Source organism: Columba livia, chromosome 6 (assembly GCF_036013475.1).
Source record: "Columba livia isolate bColLiv1 breed racing homer chromosome 6, bColLiv1.pat.W.v2, whole genome shotgun sequence".
In the NCBI taxonomy this organism is placed as follows: Eukaryota; Metazoa; Chordata; class Aves; order Columbiformes; family Columbidae; genus Columba; species Columba livia.
The window spans coordinates 36,989,841-37,013,596 of NC_088607.1; the positions used below are offsets into that span (position 1 = coordinate 36,989,841).

The 23,756-nt window shown below is 44.0% G+C and overlaps 1 protein-coding gene across 4 annotated transcripts in view; it reads left to right on the plus strand.

Moving 5' to 3' along the window:
* Positions 1–23,756, plus strand: part of PRKG1 (protein kinase cGMP-dependent 1) — a 442,922-nt gene that overhangs the window by 168,184 nt on the left and 250,982 nt on the right. For all 4 annotated transcript variants that reach the window (XM_065068161.1, XM_065068160.1, XM_065068162.1 and 1 more), the window contains one exon: positions 11,934–12,047. In XM_065068161.1, the coding sequence (XP_064924233.1) occupies positions 11,934–12,047 (114 nt within the window). The remainder of the gene's footprint in view (positions 1–11,933; positions 12,048–23,756) is intronic.

Genomic DNA, 23,756 nt, shown 5'->3' on the forward strand with positions numbered 1-23,756 from the left:
TGGGCAAAAGGGGAGGAAAAGGGAATGATGTTGTTGTTCTTCAAAGGGATCTCAACCTCTGGTTTTGTTCCGTTATGTTTAATAAGAGATTGCAATGATTACGTGTCCCACTGTCACTTATTGTATCACAAAACCAAGTCCGGTTTTCAGTTTAATTAAAAGAATAAATTAAAATCGGTCACTTCGGTGGTTTATATGTTTATAGCTTCAATCTTTTTTGCTGCTAATATTTTGAAATAGTTCCAAAATATTTTGGAAAGCCAGGAAATGAAAGCCAGAGCTCTAAAGAGCAAGGGAGGAGGATTGTAACTGGGAAATAAATTGGGGTAGGGTAATCTAACAGCTATTTAGGGCGGGTGGAACAAAAGAGAACTTTCCTCAGTGTATTGAACAGAAAACATCTCAGTATTTTAGGAGAGATGAAGTTAACTAAGTGTCTTAGAAGGCTGGTGGGGGAAAATAATATCATCAGGGTTTCTCGGCATTTGAAATAGGTCGGTAACAAAAGCGTTGTTATGGAAACCCTGAAGCCGAGTGTAAAGTTTTGTTTTTGTGGAGAACTGTGTGCTGTTCGGAGACCATGGCAAAGCAGAGATGTTGGTACCGCTGGGAACGGAGCCGCCCTCTCCTCCCACCTCCACTGCCGCCTTACCGACCTGCCCGCTTCATTCCCCACTCGTTAGAAATCAGAAAACCAGTTTCTTCTGCTTTTGAAGAGCTTCAAAGGGCAGCGGAGCCCGTTCGCACTTCCCACCCGAGCTCCCGCTTGCCTCAGGGGCTGCTGTGGCCCATTTACTACCAACCCATCGCACAGCTTGAAGAACAGCGTCTCATATAGAAATACCTCAGAGTGGTTTAGCTGAGGGGATCTCTGATGTAACAGCACCTGTACCTGAGGGCAAGCTGGCTTGTTCTTGCACCATACGGCTTTGCTGTGAGCCAGGGAAATAAATTACTTGTGGGCTGAAGTTATTTAAGTGCAATTTAGATCCTGCAAACCTCCCACGGCAGCGAAGTCCCGTTCGTCGCATCCATCAGTGGACGGATGCACCGCGGGTTGTGCTCACAAGAGACTCTGAGGACCAAAACGGGGCAGTTTGCACTCTTGGCATCGCAGTCGCAATGCCAGGTTAATTGCTGCTCAGCCAAAATGGCTATTTTTATATCACCTGCTTGGGGGAAAAGCGATTTGTATTTGAGGTTGTTGGGTTTGTTTGCTTTTGAGATTGAAATGTATTATTTATTGAGGTAAGACCGAGTCGAATTAGGAAAGCAAACCCAGTGTTTCCCCAAAAGTATTCTAGATAAAATATTGAAAAACCCAAATAAATATGAAACTCATCTATGCTATTTGATGATCGCTTTTTTTTCATATATGTTTGGGAAGTGATGGGAGAACTGTGTGTGAGGATGAATCGCCACCATGACCTGTGCGCGTCTCCCATGGGCACAGGAAATGTGTTCTCTTGAATTTCACCTCAAATTTCACATCAAAAATTACACCGAGCAATCCCCCCCAGTGCAGTTTTTCCTGGCACACTCTGCTGTCCACTGGAAAACAGAGAACTTCTGGAATTAACAGCTAATAACCCCCTTCTGTTGAAGCTGCTTCTGTACAGGTGCTGTACAGACGGTAACTATTGGTGTTGTAGGACGGTGAAGAATTCTTCAGTGTGTTATATATTTATATATGTATTTATACCATAAATAGATAATAAGTAGAACTGGCTTCTTGTTTCTTCTGTCCTTGTCTTGTCAGGAATCTTGCACCTAAGACAAAATTTGATCTGACTTTATTTGCATTTCTTCATATTCTCTGCTTGATAGCGAACTATCTCGAGTCCTTGTGACCTTTGTTTGCCAGCTCACACCCTGGTTTAAGAGGCTTCTCCAACAGCTCTTTTGACCATCTTACAGATGTTTAATATGGTTTTAGAGCCTCATCGCGAGCAAACTCATTATACCACGCTTGCCAATGCAAGTTTCAAAATCCTATGTATGCACCTTTAAGCTGAAACAAACCCATATCAGAAGTAATTTATGGCATCATAGAATATTGAGGTTGGATGGGAGGTCTGAAGGACACCTCTCCAGCTTAGAAAGAGAAGATATTTGTAGGAGTGTGTGTGTATATATATATATGTATATATTTTGGAATGTTTTGTATGGTGTTTGGGGATGTGCGTTTCCGCTTGGGAGTGGATCCTTTAGTTCCCACCCTTAGCAAAATTATTTTAATAATAAAAGTCATGCTAACAGCAAAAAAAGCCCAATTTTTAGATGCTCCCAGACAGAAGCCACCAGGCCAGGAGGGGAAGGTACCCATTGAATTTGCTTCAGCTGCAGAGCTGACTTGGACAGCTCACAAGGGAGTTTGAGCATTAACATCTCTGCAGAGGCATTTCTGCCGGGATCGTTCATTAGCAAAGCAGCCACAGTCACCGTTTGCTTCTCCTTCGCAGGGTCTCGTTAGCAGCATCCTTTGGAGAGCTTCCTATCACCTGCACGTGTTAAAGGAGGCCTAACCATAACTGTAGAGGCACTTGAACTAAATCCGAAGTGTTAAAGCAGCGTCAGTCTGTCCCTTTTTCTTCTCTGGATGCAAAACCTTGCTTTGAATTGCTTTGGGCAGCTGGTTTGTTGTGTGAAGCACGCTCCAGCGTGGCTTTGCCATCCGACAACCTCATTTGCTGCTTTGTGTGCATTCACAGGCTGTGTGACTGTGCAGCGTTGGCCGGGGACAGCTTTGATGGTTCCCAAGTTCTCTTCCACCAACCCCCTCAATCCATCTGTGTCCGGGTTATTTTTTCTCTATGTGGCCACACTTTGATGTCTCTGACCACCGGCTATGCTTCCCTTCCCTGCCTTTCTCTCATTTAGGTTTGAGTTCCTACCTTTAAAGCCCAGAGGAAGTTTCTTTATCCTTCTTTCAGGTGCTCTGAATCCTTCAAGCTCCTCTCCGCCCCCAGGCTGCTGTTACAGATTGTGGCCATCACCTTCTTTATTTCCTTTTCTTATTTTTCAAAATCTTTCTGCAGACAGGATAGAAACTTGGATGCAGATCTGCTCTTATCTCTGTTAATCCTTTCCCTAGAGTAAGTCTTGATTTAAATCCAAGAAGTGTTACTGTTATTCACTGCTTTGGCCTGCTGGGAATGTTGATTCACGGTATCGAGCCCAGTTTCAAAACCATTTCTTTAAATCAAATGTTAAAATGTAGTCATGATGACATTTATGAAAAGGCACAACAGAACTGGTGTTGTTAGCAGGTCCCAACCAGTGTGGCTTGGTAGGTCCTGGCTGGTTTTGGACCATCTCTTGTGGACATCTCAGCATGGGGTTTGCTCTGCTTAACTCTCTTAACCTCAGCACTGGAAATGCCCTCAAAGCAATCGGGTCGGGGGCCCAGTGACTCCCTGTTGCCCCAGAGCAGTAGGCAAGGGGGGGGACAATCCTGAGGAGACTGTCCCAGTACTCCCCCCAGTTTGAACTGTCTCTCCAAGAGTGTTCGACAGCAGACGAAATAAGTTTGTCTGACTAGAAACAGGTTTACTGGATCTTACGAAGGGACTTGAACACAAGCCCTATGGGGAGAGGCTGAGGGAGCTGGGCTTGTTTAGTCTGGAGAAGAGGAGGCTTAGAGGTGAGCTCAGCACTCTCTAGAACTACCTGAAGGGCAGTTCTAGCCAGGTGGGGATTGGTCTCTTCTCCCAGGCAGTCAGCAATAGGACAAGGGGGCATGGGCTTAAACTCTGCCAGGGGAAACTGAGGCTGGAGATGAGAAAGCAATTCTTTGCAGAGAGAGTGGTCAGGCATTGGAATGGCTGCCCAGGGAGGTGCTGGACTCACCGGCCCTGGAGGTTTTTAAGCTGAGATTGGACATGGCACTTAGTGCCATGATCTAGTCAATGGACTGGAGTTGGACCAAGGGTTGCACTTGATGATCTCTGAGCTCTTTTCCAACCCAGTCGATTCTGTGATTCTGTGACTTGTGGTTTCTCCAGTGACACCAGCTGCTTTGGGGGTCACATCTCTTGGTGTCTCGCTTCATTTACAATCCTCTCATTAGATAAGATGAAAGCTTAGTTTAAGGCATTTTGTGAGGATGTTAGAGATGAGGCTCCGTGGTGTCATTCATCTCAAGGCTGAGCAGATGCTGAGCATCGTCAAACCTGCTCCCGGTTCCCCAGCATCGCAACACTTTGAAAGGTTGAGCTTTAACCTTCTGCTGCAGGTGGTGGCTTCAAATGAAACCATTCAGGAAAAAACAGCATCAGAGGCTGTTTAGTCTTTTCCAGGGAGACGTCTAAGGAAAAGTTGTTTTTCTCCATATTCCAAACACTCTTGCAACAATTTGCAGTGCAGCACGGTTGAAAATTTGGCAAAGATTTCCCAACGTGCTGAATACTTGGAAGCTATATTTAAAGTCAGTGGATTTGGGCTTTCAGGATAAGTCTATATGGTAAGTGTTGGTAAAATAAATTAAACTCAATATTGAGCCTTTTCTATTGGGCATTTCAGCGTGGGTGCTTAATGCCTTTGTCACTCTTTGGTGGGACAATTCCTGCTTAGTGTCAGGGCCATTTTCTGAAAATATATTCAGTGCTGTTCAGGAAAATCTACAGATCCGTAGTGGTATTTCCTAAAGAAAACTAATTACAGATAGTTATAATTTTGTTTTTAGAGCAGAGCTCGAATAGCATCCAATAAATAAAGCCACAGTCCAGGTGCAAAACTGCACGGACAAAATAAAATGCTTCCCACCCCTCCTGTTGTTCTAGAGTTAGTTGCGGGACGAAATCTAGATCCTGATTTCTGTAACATAGCCTTCTTTATTTTTTATTTTACGTATTTTTTTATTTTTAAACCTTGCATGGAAATGGAATGAATAATTAGTTTTCTCCTTTTTCTATGGGTCTAGGATCTGTAAAGGGACCAATAATGTGAGTAATGATCAAACTGATGACCCTTATTCACGTCTCAAAGGCATTGCTAGGATGTGCAATTGAAAAGAAAGGATTAGGCCCTCCAGATGTTGGGGGGGAAGAATACAACTGGCAATGTCAGTGTCTCATTCCGGGTGTTAAAGGTGTTACTGGACGACAGAAGAAAGGGTCTGTTTTGGAATTGGAAATGCAGCTTGAATTCTTAAAAATCCTCTTAGTTATTCTTGTAGCTTTAAAATGAAGCACCTAAGGGGCTGGTTTGGGCTTGTGAGTCACAGAAGGCTTGGACTTGATACAGCAAGAGGAATTCCACGTGTGTTGGAGCCAGGAGGGGACGGGAGAGCCGCTCACGCACCACAAGGGTTTTGCCCATTATAGAAATGACACACAGGCCAACAGATTCCTCCGGTCAGCTTAATCTGTTTTCTGCTGCACCCGGAAAGAGAAAATCACCGTTTAATTATTGGGAGGAAAAAAAATTATCTTACTAATTGAGAGAGTCACATTAGTGTGGTTTAGTTTATAGTTCCATTTATTTGAGGGATGTGGATGCAAAGATGTTATTTAATGTTTAATTGGATGGACTCAGGGTGACAAAGCACCGAATGTCCTCCTCGAAACGAGAACGGGTTGTGTGCTTTGCTGGTGTTATTACACAGGACAAGTGCACGCGGGTTTTGCAAATCCCATCCTGCTTTTTCTGTATATGCTTCAATTTTTACTTTTCTTTGCTTACAATGACTCTGAATTAACTTCTTGTCACTGCGTGGGCTGAGCATGGGACAGTGATGCCGCAATCCGGGGCGGAACGTATATGTGGGGTTGGATCGGGACACAAGCCGGGAGCTTTTTTACTTTTAGTAACGTTAATATTTGTCATTAGGAAATATGATATTCTACAGACACCACCGTTAAGACATAGAGTGGCTTGGGCACAACCCCGTGAATAACGCAGACCATTATCAATCTGTTTTGAAACAAACACAAACATTATCAAATGTTAATCAGACTGGCTCTGATGTCAACTAGCCACTTAGCAATTAAAGTTTTAATTGCGTTGCAATTAAATTTACAATGACAACTGTCACGGAGGCACCCCGAGGTTAGTTTAGGGGACAACAGGGTCCAAAACAACTTTTATTAAACCGGTGACAAACAGGGTTTTAGCACTCCAAAAGTGACTTGAATACAGGTTCGGATATCAGTTGAGGAAAATTAACGGGCAGCAACTAATACAACAGGCGGTCCACAGTGTGCATGGACGTGGCTTCACCCAAAACAATGCCGGAGCCGTCCCTGAGTCCGAGACGAATACACACTTGCCTGAACACAGTGTGGGATTATTTTTAAAGAGATACACGTACTCGTAGTGAGTACGGAAAGTGTACACTCGCGATTGTGCGAGGGTAGATTTATAATACACTCGCAATCCTGTGAGGGTTAATTTACTTACATGTGCAAATGTGCACAGAACATTACATGTGCTTATGTGGAAGCACGGGAGGAGAATACTCACAATTGTGCGAGGAAATAATTTATATATGTGCTTGTATTGAGCATGGAAAGTTACACGTGCAAATGTGCACGGAAGGAAAATACACCTGCGATTCTGTAAGGATTAATTTTACACATGCTCGTATTTAGCACGGAAAGTTATACGTGCATATGTGCACAAAAAGTATAAATACATTCACAATCCTGCGAGGGTTAATTTTACTCACAGCCGTGGTGGCGAGGCAAGCGCAGTCTCCATCCCGGGGCGGCTCTCGGCGGCAGCATCTCGCTCGTGCTCCGAGAGACCCGCGACAATGGGCCGAGTCTCGACAAGAGTCCCGTTTTTTATTGGCTGATCAGATCTGACTGTGGGCATTCCAGAAGCTTCTCTGCACCCCCACCCTGGCTGCGGGTGCCCTTGAAGCCTCCAAACATCCCCCACACTGGCCGCGGGCGCCCAGCGGCTCCCTGGCGCCTCAGCACTCCCTTCTCCTAATGGCCCTGGCCAGGGGGCTCTGGGGCCAAACAAAAGCAGCTGTCAGCCTCAAACAGCAGAGAGAGGGAGATGGGTCTACTCCTTCCATACTGAGGGAGAGAGGGGGGTTTGCATTCTGCCACAACAACATAATTAGTGTGTAGAGTTTAATTTGCAGAAGCGTTGGCTCTGGCTCAGGGAACCGTGGGGCCAGAGCAGCAAGGGAAGCTGCTCCCACTTGGATCTCGTAGGAAAAGCTGCTTTTCCCAAAATCTCAGCGCGTCTCCCTGTAATCTTGCGAACTGACTCTGGTTTTCAAGTGACAGTAGTAGTGCAAATGGTGAGTATCATGAAAGTATTAGGAGGCAGCAAGAGTAGTTGAATTTATAAGCTGCTAAGGAGAGTTGACAAGTGAAAAAATGGATGGGAAAGCGTTTGACAATGTGGAAATTTTATTTCTGGGTGAATAGCATGTAGATAATAATCTATGTAAGAGAATTAGGATAATACTTTGGCTCTTGTCATCCAGGAGGATTCCTGGAAAAAAATTAATGAGGATAAAAGAAGGTTGCTGGGTTTTGAATTCCAGGAATGAGGGTAGAAAACTTCAGCATAAAGATGAGTTTTGCCAAAGGTGGGATGTGATTTAAATAATAAAGCCTGGAAAAAGAAGCAAAGAACCTCCCTTATAATTGAGACTTCTGAGCATCTGCCAGACCCCAAATATTCGGAATTCTGTGTGGCTGAAGTGATTCCTGGCAGCTTTTGCCGGTGGCTTCTGGAGGGATCGCTCTGTTCCGTGTCCCCTCGCTGGTCACCTCCTCGTGTTCCTTGTGAGCGAGAGAATTGATTTGGGAAACCTGCCGTGCCAAAAGCACCAACGCGATGGGGTGAAGGCCCATTAATGAAGTGACTCATCACCTAGGGGAGATCAGGGTATAATCTGGCCCTGTGGGAATGGGGAAGAATAAGGGAGTTGAGGGAAATCCAGAGTCTAACCACCAAAATGCAGCTGGGAAGCTTTGCTCTTGGGGAGTTCTCCATGGCAGCGAAGACAATGAGATCTTTTAATTTGATTTGATGCTCTGTATGAAAAATAACATGCATTGCTCTCCATCAATATGGAATAGTTTCCCACAGCTGCCATAGAAATAAATAGATTGGATGCAAGCTAAAGCTCCACAAAATCAACTCCGCTCTAAATTAAATATCAATGTTGAATTCAATAATGCTCAATATCGCAGTATTTTCCAGTCTTTTCTTCTTGCCTCGAGTGAAGCATTATTTAGCATTTGCTTTACGGAGATGTCAAAGGAAGTTGCAAATTTAGCTCTGTTAATTGATCAATATTGTATTGCATTTCTTCAGGTTTCTTTATCTGGTTGATACATGAAAGCAAGGGGTGGCAAACTGCGCTGCACAGCTGCCAGCCAGGAAAAGAAAATGGGTAACATTCCCTTTACTTATAGCTGGGTTACACCCTTTTATTTCATTTTAGTTCATTGTTAGGTGTTTAATGTTCCAGCTTGCTTAATTACACCACAGGAGGAGGGGAGATGTTCTCCGGTACAATAAATTGTAATTAAACAGCACATTCATTACTAAACCATACCGAACGAGAAGCAGCCCACCCGCACCTCTTCTGTGCTTCAGCTGTCAGTGTTAGGAATAGAATTGGTTCGAATATAGATGTTAAATGAGCATTTAATTTTTTATTATTAATTTACTTTGAAATTGTGAAGCGGTGAAGTGTCGTTGTTGGTAAGCGCCTCCAAATTTGAGCGATTCTGATCTAGAAAATCCTCACTAAATTCATCAATACATGCCTGCTGGCTTCTTTTCTGCCTGATAGCCAAACCCTTGGCTCATAATAAATTTTAATTAGGATTTTTGTCTTAATCTCGCTGGCTTTTTGGGTTTGCCGTGAAACAGAGACCAGATTGAATTTGGACAATTCTACGGCCTGAAGTTGATGGTTTTCTGCTGAACCTTGTAGCTGCTGCTTCAGACTTCAGTGGGTGGAATAACTCGATTTAAAAAATACTTCAACTTTGGAAGTTGACCCCTCTTTTCTAAGAGAAATTAGCTTGCGTTAGTTTTATTTTTTAGACCATCATTTGTATATTTGCCATATTTCACTAGGAAGCCTTCTCTGTGCTGTTTGCATTAGTAATTTAATGTCATCACCAACGCATTCCTTGCTTAGTGGAGAAGTGGTTGATGCGGTAAAAGGGTCACCAAGACTGTAATAAAAATAATCTCAGTGATATTGTGCTTTCCGGCTCACATCTCAAAGCCCTTTGCCCTAATCAGGCAGGAATTTGTCATCAGGGTCTGGCAGCGAGAGCTCAGTTTTCTACATGTGACAAACAGGCTGTGAATGGATGGGAGCTGAGCTAATACTTCCCGTGTATTAAAAGTGGGGTAAACTCATTCCCTTTGTGTATATTCGTTGTAGAGCGCTTTTTCTCTATTTTTTCCCAGAAAAATCCCTTAACTCAGTCTTGTTAAAAGAACAAATACATTCAAAATCATTTAGGAGCGTGTGAGGCACCATTCAAAGTTAATTTTGCTCATTCTGAAGATAAACACCTATTTTTGCCCTTCATAGTAGATTGATACTTATGTACATTTTGTTTGTTCTTTGTAAAAACTAATAATGAAAAATAAATTGACTTTTAAAGGAAAGTTAGACAGTCTTTTATTAGTGATACTTTGAGACTTGCTATTACTGTTGAAATATGTACTTGCTTTCTTGTAGTTTTATAGCATTATAAGTATGTGTATATAGATATGTAAATGTATATATGCACTTGCTTAGTAGTAATAACTTGTAGTAAATGTTAATAATCACTGGCTCCAAACTCTCTCTGCTTCTTTGTTACAGAACACACAGCCACAATCTTTACACATCCACAGGCTGTATAACATTCAGGTTGTGACATTTATCAAACAGTAACTTTTAGTTAATAAATAAGGAGATTGTTAAAGTAATTTTTTAATCAGCAATAGATTTTGGTCTGTTACACCACTCCCTACAAAATATTTTGTGCTCTTTATAATTTGCCCTGCCTAAATATGGGGCCTTCTTCCATCCACCTCTACCTGCTTTACCTCTTTCATTATTCTGCTATGGAAATACTTTAAGCTTTCTGCTCAATTTGAGTTACCTTATTCCGTGTCTAGTAGGTATGTGGTGTCTAAATTTGTTTCATAGTATTCAAAGTTTGGGTTTTTTTGTTGGTGTGTTGTTTTGGGGGAAAACAATGTTTGAAATGGGCTGAGGCCAATTGTCAGAGGTTCAACAAGGCCAAGTGCTGGGTCCTGCTCTTGGGTCACAACAACCCCATGAACGCTGCAGGCTCGGGGAAGAGCGGCTGGAAAGTGCCTGGAGGTGTTGGTGACAGCGGCTGAACATGAGCCAGTGTGTGCCCAGGTGGCCAAAAAGACCATCAGCATCCTGGCTTGTGTCAGGAATAGCGTGGCCAGCAGGCCCAGGGCAGTGACCGTCCCTGTGCTGGGCACTGGGGAGGCCAAACCGCAAATCCTGGGGGCAGTTTTGGGCCCCGCACCTCAAAGGCTTCAAAATGGCGGCACCAGGGGTGGCGGGATCACTTCAGTGCACAAAATGGCGGCCCCAGGAGCACCAGGATCATGTCAAAACACAAAATGGTGGCCCTGGGGGCACCAGAATCACCTCAGGGCTCAAAATGGTGGCCAGAGGGGTGGCAGGATCACCTCATGACAAGAAAGGCCTTGAGGTGCTGCAGTGAGCTGAGAGAAGGGAACAGAGCTGGTGAGGGGCTGGAGCACAAGTGAGATGGGAGCGGCTGAGGGACCTGGGGGTTCAGCTGGAGAACAGGAGCTGAGGGGAGACCTTCTGATCTCTGAACTGCCTGAAAGGAGCTTGGAGCCAGGGGGGTCGGGCTCTGCTCCCCAGGAACAAGCACCAGGAGCAGAGGAAACGGCCTCAAGTTGCGCCAGGGGAGGCTGAGGTTGGATCTGGGAACAATTTCTTCCCCAAAGGGCTGTGGGGCATTGGAACAGGCTGCCCAGGGCAGTGCTGGAGTCACCATCCCTGGAGGGATGGACAGACGGAGGTGAGGTTCTCAGGACATGGGGCAGTGCCAGGGGTGGGATATCGTTGGACTCGATGACCTTGAGGGTCTTTTCTGGCCAAAATTATTCTATGAATCTATGAAATTCTGACTCTTTTGTCTTACTCTCTATTTGTGACATCCAAAATGGTGGTCATAGGCTTGATAACCCCCCCATTCCTCCAGTGAGTGAAGTCTGGTTCTGGTCATGGCATCACTTGTGTGTGCACAAGGTGGTGGGACCATCTTGAGTTCCTTCCCCAGGTGTCCTTTGTAACCCACAGACTGCCCCTGAGCTGCTTTCTTCCCATTCACCCTTTGCTTTTGAATCCCTCGTGCGTCTCCTCGCGATGCAGTATTGGTGTATTGGTGAGTCCATACAGCAAGCCTGCCCTCGGGAGATATTAAAAAAGGAAAGGTGTGCTGAGACGGGAATTACATAATGGCCACGGGTCAAAGCAATTTTCCTTTCGATAATAGCTGTGTTATTCATGGATTTATGTTCTCAGGAATTAGTTTCTCAGTGAATATGAGCAAAATTACTCCACGGTTTTCATGTGTGGTGTTCAAGACCTAAATATTTTCCCTTTTTAACGTAAAAACTGGAGAAAATTTCACCTGAAAGTGTAACACGTGAAACAAAGTTCATGCTGAGTGTGGTGTGTTGTAGTATTTCCTGAGTGTACAGATACTCAATAAGAAAACTCAGGTGTTGAAAGCTTATATATGCAACAGCCGTTTTGCAACTTTTTTGGAGTTTGTGCCCTCTCCTTCATAAGACATTTAATTGATTTTCAAGTTGTAGGGCTCCTGGTGTTTTTACTCACAGTATACTCAGCTACCTTTTAAAACTTAAGTCTGAAAGAATTTAATGTCCCTTTTAAAATGCTTATCTGTGGTTTTCTTTTTTCTTTCCGGCAGAGGGGAAGGTTGAAGTGACAAAGGAAGGTGTGAAGCTGTGCACCATGGGACCCGGCAAAGTCTTTGGGGAGCTGGCCATCCTCTACAACTGCACCCGGACGGCCACCGTCAAAAGTAAGATGCTTTTTGAGCTTTGATGTTGAACGGCTCGGGATTTCGCTGGGAAGTAGAGTTCTTCTCATCTTTGCCTTTGGACTTGCAGCCTCTGTTAGATGTTCCACTTTCTTAATTAATTAAATTCTTTATGGCATGGTTTATAGTATGGAATTTAAAAGACGTGCTTCACCGGATTCTTTTGCTCAGGTTTGTTGGTGATGGGAATGTCCTACGTTAATACTGTAGCTTTCCTTATGATTGCAGCTGATTCTCACTGTACGGCTCTTGCTTAGAAGAGCATATATGACCCTTGTGAATGTAAGACTCAAGGGGAAACTTTGTAAAACCCTGTAAGTAAAGCTTATGTATTTTTTCAGGACGAGTCATTGTTTTCCCCTTCAACTGACTAAACAAAATTGGGGAAAGTCCTGGATGGCACTGATCCCATGCTCTGAGTGTTTGATGCTTCTCCTGTAATCTGGTTTCTTTAATGAATGTCCTGGGTTATACAATAAGTAGAGGGAAATCACATTGCGAGTTATGACATAAATATGTTTTTGTTTGACTTCAGATTAATAGTTGAGATTTGGGATACGTGATATCACAGTCCTCCTTGACCTTGAGGAGTTTATGGTGACGTGTTAAGCGGAGAGCTGTTATAGATGGTAAATAGTTCTGTGGTTTAAAGATGCTGTAGGGAGGGAGTCAGAAGCATACAGATGGGATAGAATAATACAAACAAGTGGTACCAGAATAGTGAAGCATGTGAGTTTTTGTTCAGAAGAAAGCCTTTTAGAAATTCCTAATTGTGCTTCAAAAAGAAAAGGGAAAGAAAGAAAGAGAATAAGTGGGCAGAAGTGACAAGGCGGGAAAAGATAACTGGAATTTTTTGTGAAAAACATGCTGTTCTCCATAATCCCAAAGACCTTGGCTGGTGTACTCTGTTTTCCCATGCACACACTTGCTGTTTTACAAGTACTGCTCATGGCAGGGAAATCCTCAACTTCCATACAGTCAGGGGCGCGGTTTATGTTGTGGAGTAATCCAAATGATGAGCAAATACTTTGGAATAATCCCAAATGCTGCAGTGTTGGATCCATGGAGGGCATCTCCTCGTTGTTTTGGGTTGGTGCAAAAGTAATTGTGGTTTTGGACAGTGAATTTTAGATCATTCTAACCAGGCTCAAGCACATCTTTATTAATCAAAATAGGAACCATTACAATCAACACAGTTTTGCCAACGAGAAATCAGTTTCTTCACTCCTGTAGCTTAACAATCCGTGCTTCGGGCTTTGACGAACTCTTGGAAAGCCTCCTCTGCATCCTGCTGATTGTGGAAGCGTTTTCCCTGCCAAAACGTTGTCGAGATGCTTGAAGAAGTGGTGGTTGGTTGGCAAGAGCTCAGGTGAACCTGGCGGATGAGGCAAAACTTCGTAGCCCAGTTGGCTCCACTTAGGCAGCGTTGGTTGTGCGACGTGCGCTTGGGCGTTGTCGTGGAGAGAAATCGGGCCCTTTCTGATGAGTGATGCTGTTTTCAGTGCATCTCATCGATTCGCTGAACGGACTTTGTAGTTGTAACCTAACGCGTGTTTTTCTGACTAATTAAAGATTTGGAGGGTTGATGGTGGCAATGAATCTGGATAAGCTGCAGGTTTGTGTGATAAATACAGTTACTGAAAGCTGGAAAGAACAGAGCAAGGGGGTAGATGGTCAAATCCTAGAAAAAGAAACAGGAGGATGGTCGTTGTTTAGTTCCCCTTAGGAATGCAGAACTAAAATTACCCGATCCTCTAGTACCATGAATGTTACATCACGTAGTAGTTAACCTGTTCCTGTGTCCATTTTCAACCTGTTTGTACAAGTGACTCCAACAGGACATCATACTGGCAGCAGGTTTTACTATGAGTTTTGCTATCGCTTCCTTTTTCACATCCTAAGTCTCTTCTCTTGAGCAAACTTCTTGATTGCCACTTGGCACTTAGTTTTACTGCATCCTTTTTTTCCTGGTTAAATTGGGGCCAGGAGTAAGGCCACTACTATAACCATCCTCAGAGAGATCGTTCTGCAAGGAAGAGGTGTCTGCCGTTGTTGTTATAGTCTGTTCCTTTGCTGGCGTCGCAAAACTATGATAATTACACCCCTTCTTCTGCTGGCAGCTGTCGGGCACGAAATCTCATTTCCAATGCCAATGAGTGACTTGTAGGTATTTTCTCTCTCATTATAGCACAAGTGAGTAGCAGCCGTGCTCATAATTGGCTTTAAATCCTTTCAAGTGTGGTTGCACACAAGGTCACAGCTTGACTTTTGGGATCCGTTTCAGCCAGGCCTAACTGAACCAAGGTCTTAGCGGCATGTGGATCAATTCAGGGCCTGTTATTGAGTTAAACTGTTGCCGTCTCTGCTAACAAACAGCTTTGAACATCTCTTTGTTCTTTTGGCTAAATGATATAATAAATGCCATGAATTCTGATAAATATCCCATAAAGTCTGATGATGACTTTGATCCTTACAAGGTTTATTTTGGGAGAAATGATGATTGTAATGAGATTAGACACGCAGACAACACTGAAGCTGTGTCGAGGGGCATCATCCAGCTTTCATTTAGAGAAATGCTTTAAATCAGGGTGTCTCTTGCTGGAACGCCTTGGTATCTGTACTCTGGCTTTGGAAATAATACAGTTTTTGGGGTCGTTACTCACTGAATTAGTCGCCACAGTCTCTTCAGTTGGTGCTGCCTCTGTAGGAGATTGCGAACCTAAAGGGATAAATGACTGCGGGATGAGCTTTGTCTTTTAAAAATAAGTTAGGAGACTTTAACATTTCATTCTTCTGATCCGACTCCTTCTGATTCTTTGTGACTTCTTTATTAAGATGACGCAGGTCTTTTGAGAGCCTGGTCTATTTTGGTTTTGTTTAGTGGTTTCTGTGGTATGTTTGGGTTTGTTTGCTCAAATACCTATGTGCAAAACTTGATGCTACTTGCAACTTAAAGCAGAGTCACTTATTTTCCTTCCTGATTCCAATAAATAACTGAATATGGTGCATTAGAATAAGGGAAAGAAAACTCCACTGGTTATCTCACAGCTAAAATGACATTTCCAATCCCCTGGGCCCGTGGTATAATGCAGATATACCTGATTGCCTGTATATCTCAAGTCGTCGCCTCTTTGAGGATGGTGGTTGAGTGTCTTAAAGTAGTAAAGGCAATAAGCAGGGTTTCCAGATCACTCAGGAAGAACATTGTTGACTAAGCATGTGATCTGAATATTAAAGATATACTGAGTTTCATTGTGTTTTTCTTTACTGCTGCTTGGGGTGGCTACTTTCTCTTGTAAAAGACAAAAAAACAACCCAAAACAACAGTTGAATTGGAGCTGTATATGAAACTTCGTAATTCTTCATTTGATAACACAAAAGATCTTCTTAGTAAGTGGAAATTTACCCGCTGTTCGTAGCGTGCAGTGGTTCTTATTCCTCTTAACGAACAGCCCCAGAGCAGAGTTAATGGGTATTTTTGCAGGCAGTTTTGGAGAGCGCTGATTTTGTGAAAGGAGCGAATTCTTCACGCACTAAGGATATTATATTTATTTGAGAAGTGGCCTTAGCATCTGAAACTATATGCTCTCAGGAGCAAAATGGGAATCAAAGCTTCCCACAAAACCATCTTGATGCAAGTCTGATGGTTTCAGCAGTTACCCATCCATGTTTTTAGGAAAACAGTGTTGGTGAAGGTTGTTAAACTGTAAATGACATAAGTCTTTTCCTGGTGAAACTAAGGGTGTGTGTCTTCTCAGAAGCCAGCGCAAGAACTTGTCAAGCTTCTCTGCTTCTCAGCTGCACTAATTGTACAAACCTCGTTGCCGCCCCGCGTGATTAAGGCAGTGGGTGAGCAAGTTCTTGCCAAGCTTGGATGAGTTTTGAGTTTTCCACCGCTGTATGTTTAAATGGAAATACTTCCCTTGCTAGCTGCAGCCCCAGAAATTACCCTGACGTTACAAGGAGCGTGGTAGCCTGGAGAATCTGCAAGGAAAAACGAGACAACAGTCAGTTGCTAATTAAAACTCACTTTAATAATCCTTTGAGGAGGGTGTTGTCTTCATATGTTCTCTTCAAGCAATTACGTAAAGCTTGCTCAGACCTTCTCAAAACAATCGCACCTGCTGGAAACAAGTTGACTTAAGATATTCAGCCCTTTAATTAACACCTTTCTGATAGTACTTACAGATAAGAAACCCAGGTTGGCCAAGCCAGAGGTGGTCTGGTTGCAGGTCAGTCTGGCGTGTGTCGCAGGAGATGAATGGATATATCCTTAGAGAAATTCATTTAAACCCTCCTTTCCACTGCCTGTATTTTTCTCTGACCTTTATGGTTTTTGCCAGGCAGTGGGACAAAGTGGAATTGGATGATTCCTCCAAGGAAAAGACAACAAGAGAAAATGATGTTGAGGACAATGGACAAAGATGTAGCAGAACTTCTGTTACTCCTCGTTTGGTGGGCAGGAGCATCTTCAGTGCGGCATCTCAGGGGATGCAGGCGGAGGGATGGGGAGAAATTGTCACCGAGAGGCAGGCTAATCCAAGAGGGAATAGTCTGGGATGGGAAGAAGAAAGCGACAAATTCATACACCACCTGGGTTTGTTGTGTACCTGAATCATCACCAGGCTTGTCGAACTCAGTGGCAAAAATAAGAGCTGGTTAAGGCAGCAGGGCAAAAAAGAGGAGATACGGAATGATTCATCTTGGAGTGTGTTGGCACGTATTGGATTTTCAGTGATTTGTAGCAGTGAGGAGTTTGGTGCTGTGGTGAACCGTTTCGCTCCAAGGTGGGGCGGGAGGTTGTGTCCTGTGGGGGGCACGGGGTGACATCCCCCCGGCCTCACCCTGCTGGGGATGGGACATCGGCCTCGTCCTCTCTGAGGGAAGAGAGTGTCCAGACACACAAATTGCTGAGGGACAAATTCTCGTGCAGTTCGTGGCGTTGCGGTTGGCTGTAGAATCCAGCGAAGGCAGCTCCTTCCTTTGAACTGCGCTTTTAATAGGGGGAAATTGAAATAAAATGACTGAGCAGAAGAAAATCAATTTGGATTTGCTTTAGGTTGAGCATCAAGTCAGTGCCTAAACTGATTTCTGTCCAATATAGTGATTTTTCTTGGTGATGGTCTGTTCGTAAGCAGCACTTCACTGTTTTGCATTTGCAAGAGCTTGTGGAACTGTGTTGTATATACTTTGTTTCTCCTATTTCTGCATGTGACTTTCCCCCCCAACTGCTTACATATTGATTTTTGATTATCATTTTGGGGTTCTTTGGCCAGGGGATCAAATCCTCACCGCTTTGGGAGTCTGGGGATCACAGTGCATTGAAACATCTCTTTGACTCAGGCTTTTGCCACCGAAACGCCTTCAGTATAGAAAGCTGCCAATCCTAGGGGGGCAATAGGTGCTTTCTGCTGTATATGACATTTTCTAGCCCTGGGAACACAGATGAGAGGTGGTGCCTTATTCTGACCTCAGCACCTTAAAACTTTCATTCTTTGTTCCATTTTTATTCCCTTTCATTGTTTCTAACATAAAAGGTCTGAAAGAAAAGCAAGTTCCACATATCCAGTTCCTACGAATCAAAAGACTTGAAATCAAAAATGATTTATAAATAAGGAAGGTGCGAGCTCTGGCAACATTTAATTTGATTCTCTGAAGGAATGCTTTATCTCCCCCATTTTATTAGATTAACGTATTAATTGGAAAGCTGCTGTGTTTCAGTTGCTGGGTCAGGAGCAATTGCAATTAGAGCTGATGAAGAAGCGAGGGACGGGCTCTGCTGGGTGACAAAGTGCCGGCTCTGCCTCCGGGAATTGTGACCGTGGAGTTTTCTTTCCTTGATTTGAACTCTTATTAAACACAAGAAATCTTTAAATGCTCTCGTGGCGGTGGGATTGTTTGCCTTTGTTCTCATGAAAATCTGCCTAGTCTCTCCAAGTCTTCAATTAGTGTTTGTAGTTAAAATAAAGCACCGGAAAAAGGCCAACTTTTGGAGGCCGTTGAGTGGGTTTTGCTGCGTGCAAACACTACAAACTGCCTCGGAGGCAGCAACGGGAGAAAGATGCTCAAGTGCGGTTGGTGGCTTGTGTTGGGAGTCAACGAAAAGTCACATTTTTGCCAAATCAAAGAGAAACTTGGTCAGTATGGTACATTGGTGTCCGTGCCGTCGTGGCGGGAAGAGGGCAGGAGACAACTGCAGCAGCATTCAGGGGTCTTTCTCTGGTCCATCGGGTGACCTCAGGACCCTTGGCGAGCTTCTGGGCATGCTCCTTTTCGTTGGCCATTGTTTGGGGAGCAGGTGAGGAACAGGTGTGACTGAGGCTGCAGGTGAGAACACATCTTCTGGACGGCAGCTGTTGTCCCTGGGTCGAAGAGACCCTCATAACAGTCACTTTCAGGAGGCTGGGGCTGGTTTGGCTGAAGCAGCAGGTGAAGTCCACACAGCAGCCATTGTTAGTAGCAGTCCCCCAAAACCGGAGAAACAGTGCAACACAATGCTTCTCCTCGGACCTCTCTCCAAGTCATTGTCCATGCGTTCTTTCTGTCAGGGTCTCAGTTCTCTAAGCTCTTGATGGCGATGTTCAGGCAAATACTGCTCCATCTTCGGACCGACTCTCACAGGGGATCCCCAGGAGAGGATGGAAAGCGGCTTTGGTGGGACATGGAGAGGTTTGTTGTGGCTGATGGAGCTGCTGAGTGGCTCATTCCAAGAGCGATCGCTGCTCTTCGTTTTCCTCGCATGGGTGTTTTAGAGGAAGAGGTGTTGGTGCAGCAGATGGGTTCACCATGTGTTGCATTACGTAGTGTTTGAGGTTATAGTTAATATATAGAAAAACAAAAGAGAGATGGAAGAAAACACATCTATCTACTACACTGCCAACTGTGCTCGTGGATTTTATTCCCACTATTCACCATCTGTAATTGCTGATTTGCTGTTAGGAATTGTGAATTCCCTCGAGCAGGGTTGGTGTCCTCCTGTATGTTCCCATGCGCCGTTTTGGGGCTGACACCCGACGTCTCAGCATTTCCCATAATAATCCGCTGGGCAAATTATTTGCCATTTCCTATTCAGGGAGTATAAACCCCACAAAACTGCGTTCTTGAACCAGTGTTAACGAAGAGCTGAGAACAACTGCAAATCTTTTGTTTCTTCTTCATTTCAAGCTTTGCTATATTTTCAGCTGGCTGATAATAGTGGGGCATTAGTTTATCCAATGGAGAGAGGGCAAAGAGCAAGCGGGATATTTTCTTTACATTGTGGGGAAACATTTAAAGTTAAGAAATGGCTGTTTAGGGCAGATAGAACTGTGTATTAAAAAGCCTTATTTTTTTTGTTACTGCTGTGGTATGTCAATTTAAAATAGTGATTAATGATGAACATCGGTTACAGTTCCTAAAAGAAGCAAAATTCTCAATAGGAGCCAAAAACCACTACCGTATTTCTGGAGTCTGTATCATCAAAATGACCGCCCTTTTTCATCTGCAGATACTCAGGGATGAAACAACTGAATTCTTCTCTATTATGTAAATCTTGAAACCATAAATCCTTTTGCTAGTGGCACCTTGGTTGAGTCAGGGCAATAAAAAGAAGCTTGCGTGTGTTGTGATACCTTAGATGGAGTCTGGAATGACCAAGATTTACTCAAATCTGCGCTGCTGTAATTTACTTGCACTTACCTGCTCCAAAGGTTTCTGGCAAAGATGGGTTTCATATTATTTAAGTGCCAGTGTTTAAAAGCACTCAGATAAATTGACAAAACGGCAGATAGACTTTCTTTAATTAAAAGCAACCAAGCAAGTTCTCAGTGTTGCAGGTCTGAAAAACTCATTAGATTTCGTGAACCCCATCTCTTCTGTGGATGTAATCAGAACGGGAGAGCTTTTATTTGTTTGGAGACTGCAACAAAAACCACCCAGGCAACAGACTCTGACAACCAGATCCACTCCTCCTGAGCTATTTGCAAGCACCTTGACTTCTGAATGTACAAGTGATCGGTGTTTGGAATGGTTTGCTCCTTTCGTCCTCGACCTGACACCCAGTAGGAGGAAATGAGATTTAAATAGCGTCTTGTTTTTGATTCCTAAGAAGAAGAAGGAGTGTGTGATGAGGCTTTAACCATATTTTCTAGTTCTTTGTCTTTTCAGGGTAGTCTGAAGCCTCTCTAAACAAAAAAAGCGCAGTTGCCACTGTCCAGCTGTTTTCTACTTTCTGTGGCCTGTCCGGGACACCTGAAATTGTTGTTTTAATGGGAGTTGAGTTGAAGTCGAGACATTTAAAGCCAGCGGGGCAGCTCAGCGCTGAAAACTGAACACAGGGATCTAAACAAGGTAAAATCCCAGCTGCCTTCCAACAATTGTATCTGTTGTGTTTTCCAGCTCTCAGGTTACTCTGCCTGTGCTACCTGTAGTTGAAGGCAGGAGTAATGGTGGATTAAATTCAACTTAGATTTTCTTCTACGGGCAAAGCAAAGGGAAGAGTTTCTTTGTGGTGGAATATGGGTGTTGAAGAAGGCAGCGTTTGGGAATTCACCAAAATCGGGGGGTAAGTGGTTTGTGGCATGGCAGGACATTGAGCTGCGATGCTTATAACACCACTCAGAGTAAAGTGTTATTTCCTTAAAGACATCTCCTAGACGAAGAAATTACACCCCCGGTGTGTAAGCGTGAGGGTAACGCTGGTGAAACCAAGTGCTCTTGCAGGAGTAATTTGGGCACTGCCAAGAAAGTCACGTAGAGTTACTCCAGTATGAGGGGACTTTGTGTAAATGTGTCCTTGGAATTTGTTGAGACAGGACAATGTTCCTGACAGCTCCTACTGGACAGCAAGAAGAGAATCTACCTATCTAGGAGCAAGTAACAGCGAGTTCTCAATGTACTCATGCTGGGAACCCGGGAGGATGCTCTTGAGTGGCTGATTAGATCCCGTATTGTCTGCTTGACAAGTCTCTTGAACCACTTCAAGATCCTTTTCTTATTTTTTCCTCTGAATTTCTTGTCATGTTTCCTGGTGCTTTTGTAGCCCTTCATCATTTTCACACGCTTCTGTGATCCTTTTGCAGTCGTTGCAAGAGATCCCGAATACAGATTCCTTGTTGTCAGATACGCTCTGCAAAAGAGCAAAGTTTGCTTTGTTCTGTGTTTTTATAACATCCCTTCTCGCAGATATCAAACTCGAGTTGCTATCAAAGCCTGTCAGACCTCTCTTCATGCCCTGGCAGAAATATTAATACAAACACTGATAGTTTTATAGGCATTGAGCGCTGCAGCGTTGCTGGAGCTGCAGGCAGCGGTGGCACCCGAGGATACACAGCGTCGCTCGCAGCCCAGATCCCGACACAGGAATCAGAGCCTGATCCGAATTGCAGAAATACACTTTTTGCTGGAAGGGAACGCTTAGGAGAAGCTCCAAAACTTTGCTTCCGAGTAGTTTGTTGCTCAGCAAGTGATGTATTTCTTCCTTCTACAGTGGTGGTGCAGTTGTGTGATCTCCCTTCATCCACTGGCTTCTGTATGTGTATGCGTAGGTTTTAAATAAATGTCTGAAATAAACATGTTCAGTAGTCGTCAGGGTCGAGCAGCTCGCACGAGGGACTCTCCTAGATTTTGAAGCTGAGTTATCAAACTGTTGGGGCAGTAGTTCAGCTCCGGAAAGGAAAATGAATAGTTCGAAACTCTGTGGGTTTGAGGGTGACCTGTTTGCGGGTTTTCTTTCTGCTTACCTTTTTTTATACCTGTTTGTGCTGAGCCTTATTTTGGCTGTTCAGTGGAGTATGGGTTTGCCTTTTGCTGGCTCTCCAACCGCTGATCCAGATTCTTGGTCTTCACGCCGTGCCCTCTCAGGCATTTGAAAACCTCCCTGTGTTTGCTCAGCCCTCTGAGCGAGAAGATGATTTTGCCCGAAGTCTATTAATCTTACGGTGTATATATGCACACACTCGTAAATATATATGTGTGTATATATATATATAAATGTACACAGATGGGCACTATTTTAGCCAGGAGCCCCAGACAGCACCGTAATGCAAAAAAAGCAAATCCCACCTCGTTCTCACAGGAGGAGGGAGCTCATTATACCCCAAACTGCTAAGAGAGGCAAGAGAGATGTTGGACTTGATGAGGGTCTGTTGCAACCAAAAGGATTCTATGATTCTGTGACATTTGATAGCCATGACATCTATGTGGTGTGTTTGGTCCATAGTTGTCATGAACGCTACCGACTTCTGAAGAACGTCAGTCGAGCTGGTCACATCCAGAAAAGCGCCCAGCGCTGAGAAAGGGGATAATAAATCAGGACTTAAAGGTGTTTTTAAAGGGTAAAGACATTCAAGTGATTGATCTGGAAAAGTTTGTTTTAATCCCTTGCTCTAAGCAGCTTGCACAGCAACTATTTAGTGCCCTGTTTCAATTGCATCTGAATTGCTGCTTTTGAGGAGGCCTCGTTTGATGCTTGGAGATCGTGGTGCCACTACAAACCATTAGCTCACCTTTTGTGTCATCCTAAAGGGAACTTTAGTTGTTTTCACCCCCTTTTGATCACACAGGCATTTGTTGATTTGCGCTACAGCCTGTGGTGGTTGCTCTCATATTGAAAACCCTGTTGGCTAAAATAGCAGATATTCCCTTGGGAGCGCTGCGTGTTTTCCTCTTTGGTGGGCAGTCCTGACTTTCCACTTTTAAAAGCACAATGCAGGAAGCTAATTCTATTTAATGGAAGGAATTCTGGGAGCTATCTATTCCTGGTGGCAGGGAGGAGGTTGCTTGTGTGCCAGATACCAAAATCTATGGCAAATTTACACACTCTTAATGTGGAGAGCAGCAGTGTGTTCAAGGCCACCTTTTGATTCCACTGCAGGTAACAACTCCCATTTCCCAGCATGTGGGATAACGCAAAGTTGTAGCTATTGGGCAATTTTAGGAAAATGGAGCTGAATTAGTAAAGCAATTGGAGACTCTTTTGGAGAACCACAAGTGGTCTCTCTGTGGGGACCAGACATGTCTGGGTTGATCCTTGGCTTGTGTCTTCTCCAACCTCCTGTGTGAAGAGGGGAACCGTGGCTTGGTCTGGCTAGGTCCTGAAGCCCTGAAGGACAGAGATCCCAAGGGACAGATTCTGCCCAAACCTCCCAAACTCTGCATGTTCTGAGTATTGTCTGTAGTTTGGAAAGTTTGGTAAAACCGTTTTCCTAGGTGGGAAGCGTGGAAGAGGAGGAGAGTGGTCAGCACGGCTCCAAGTAGCAGTGAAAAACAGCTGAAAGTGCATAAACCCTCTTTATTCTGGGTTATAATGTTGGGGCGAGATTTCACAGGCTCTAAAGTGTTTCTTGCTTCAACCTGTGAGCTGTTTGGACACATCTGGAGCTGCCCGGGTTATACTGGGAGAAGGTGAGGGCACCAGAGGAGCCGCAGAGCTCCTGCTCAGCTGGCCCACGTTTCACAAGGGACGGCGCTTAGTGTCCTTTAGTGTGGCTCTACATAAATCCCTTAGGATAATGTGATTTTGGGGGAACCTGCAGCATTGCCCGAGGTTATAAGCTTTCTGGGGTAGGGCTGGTTTCTCAGATACAGCTGGCACCGGTCTTATTGGGACTTTATTCTCATGCAAGTAATAATTATTTGTATGGAATTGCTGATGATAGTGTATTATTGAACTAGAAATCTGATGCAACCTGCTGATGTGCCATTGAATCTCAT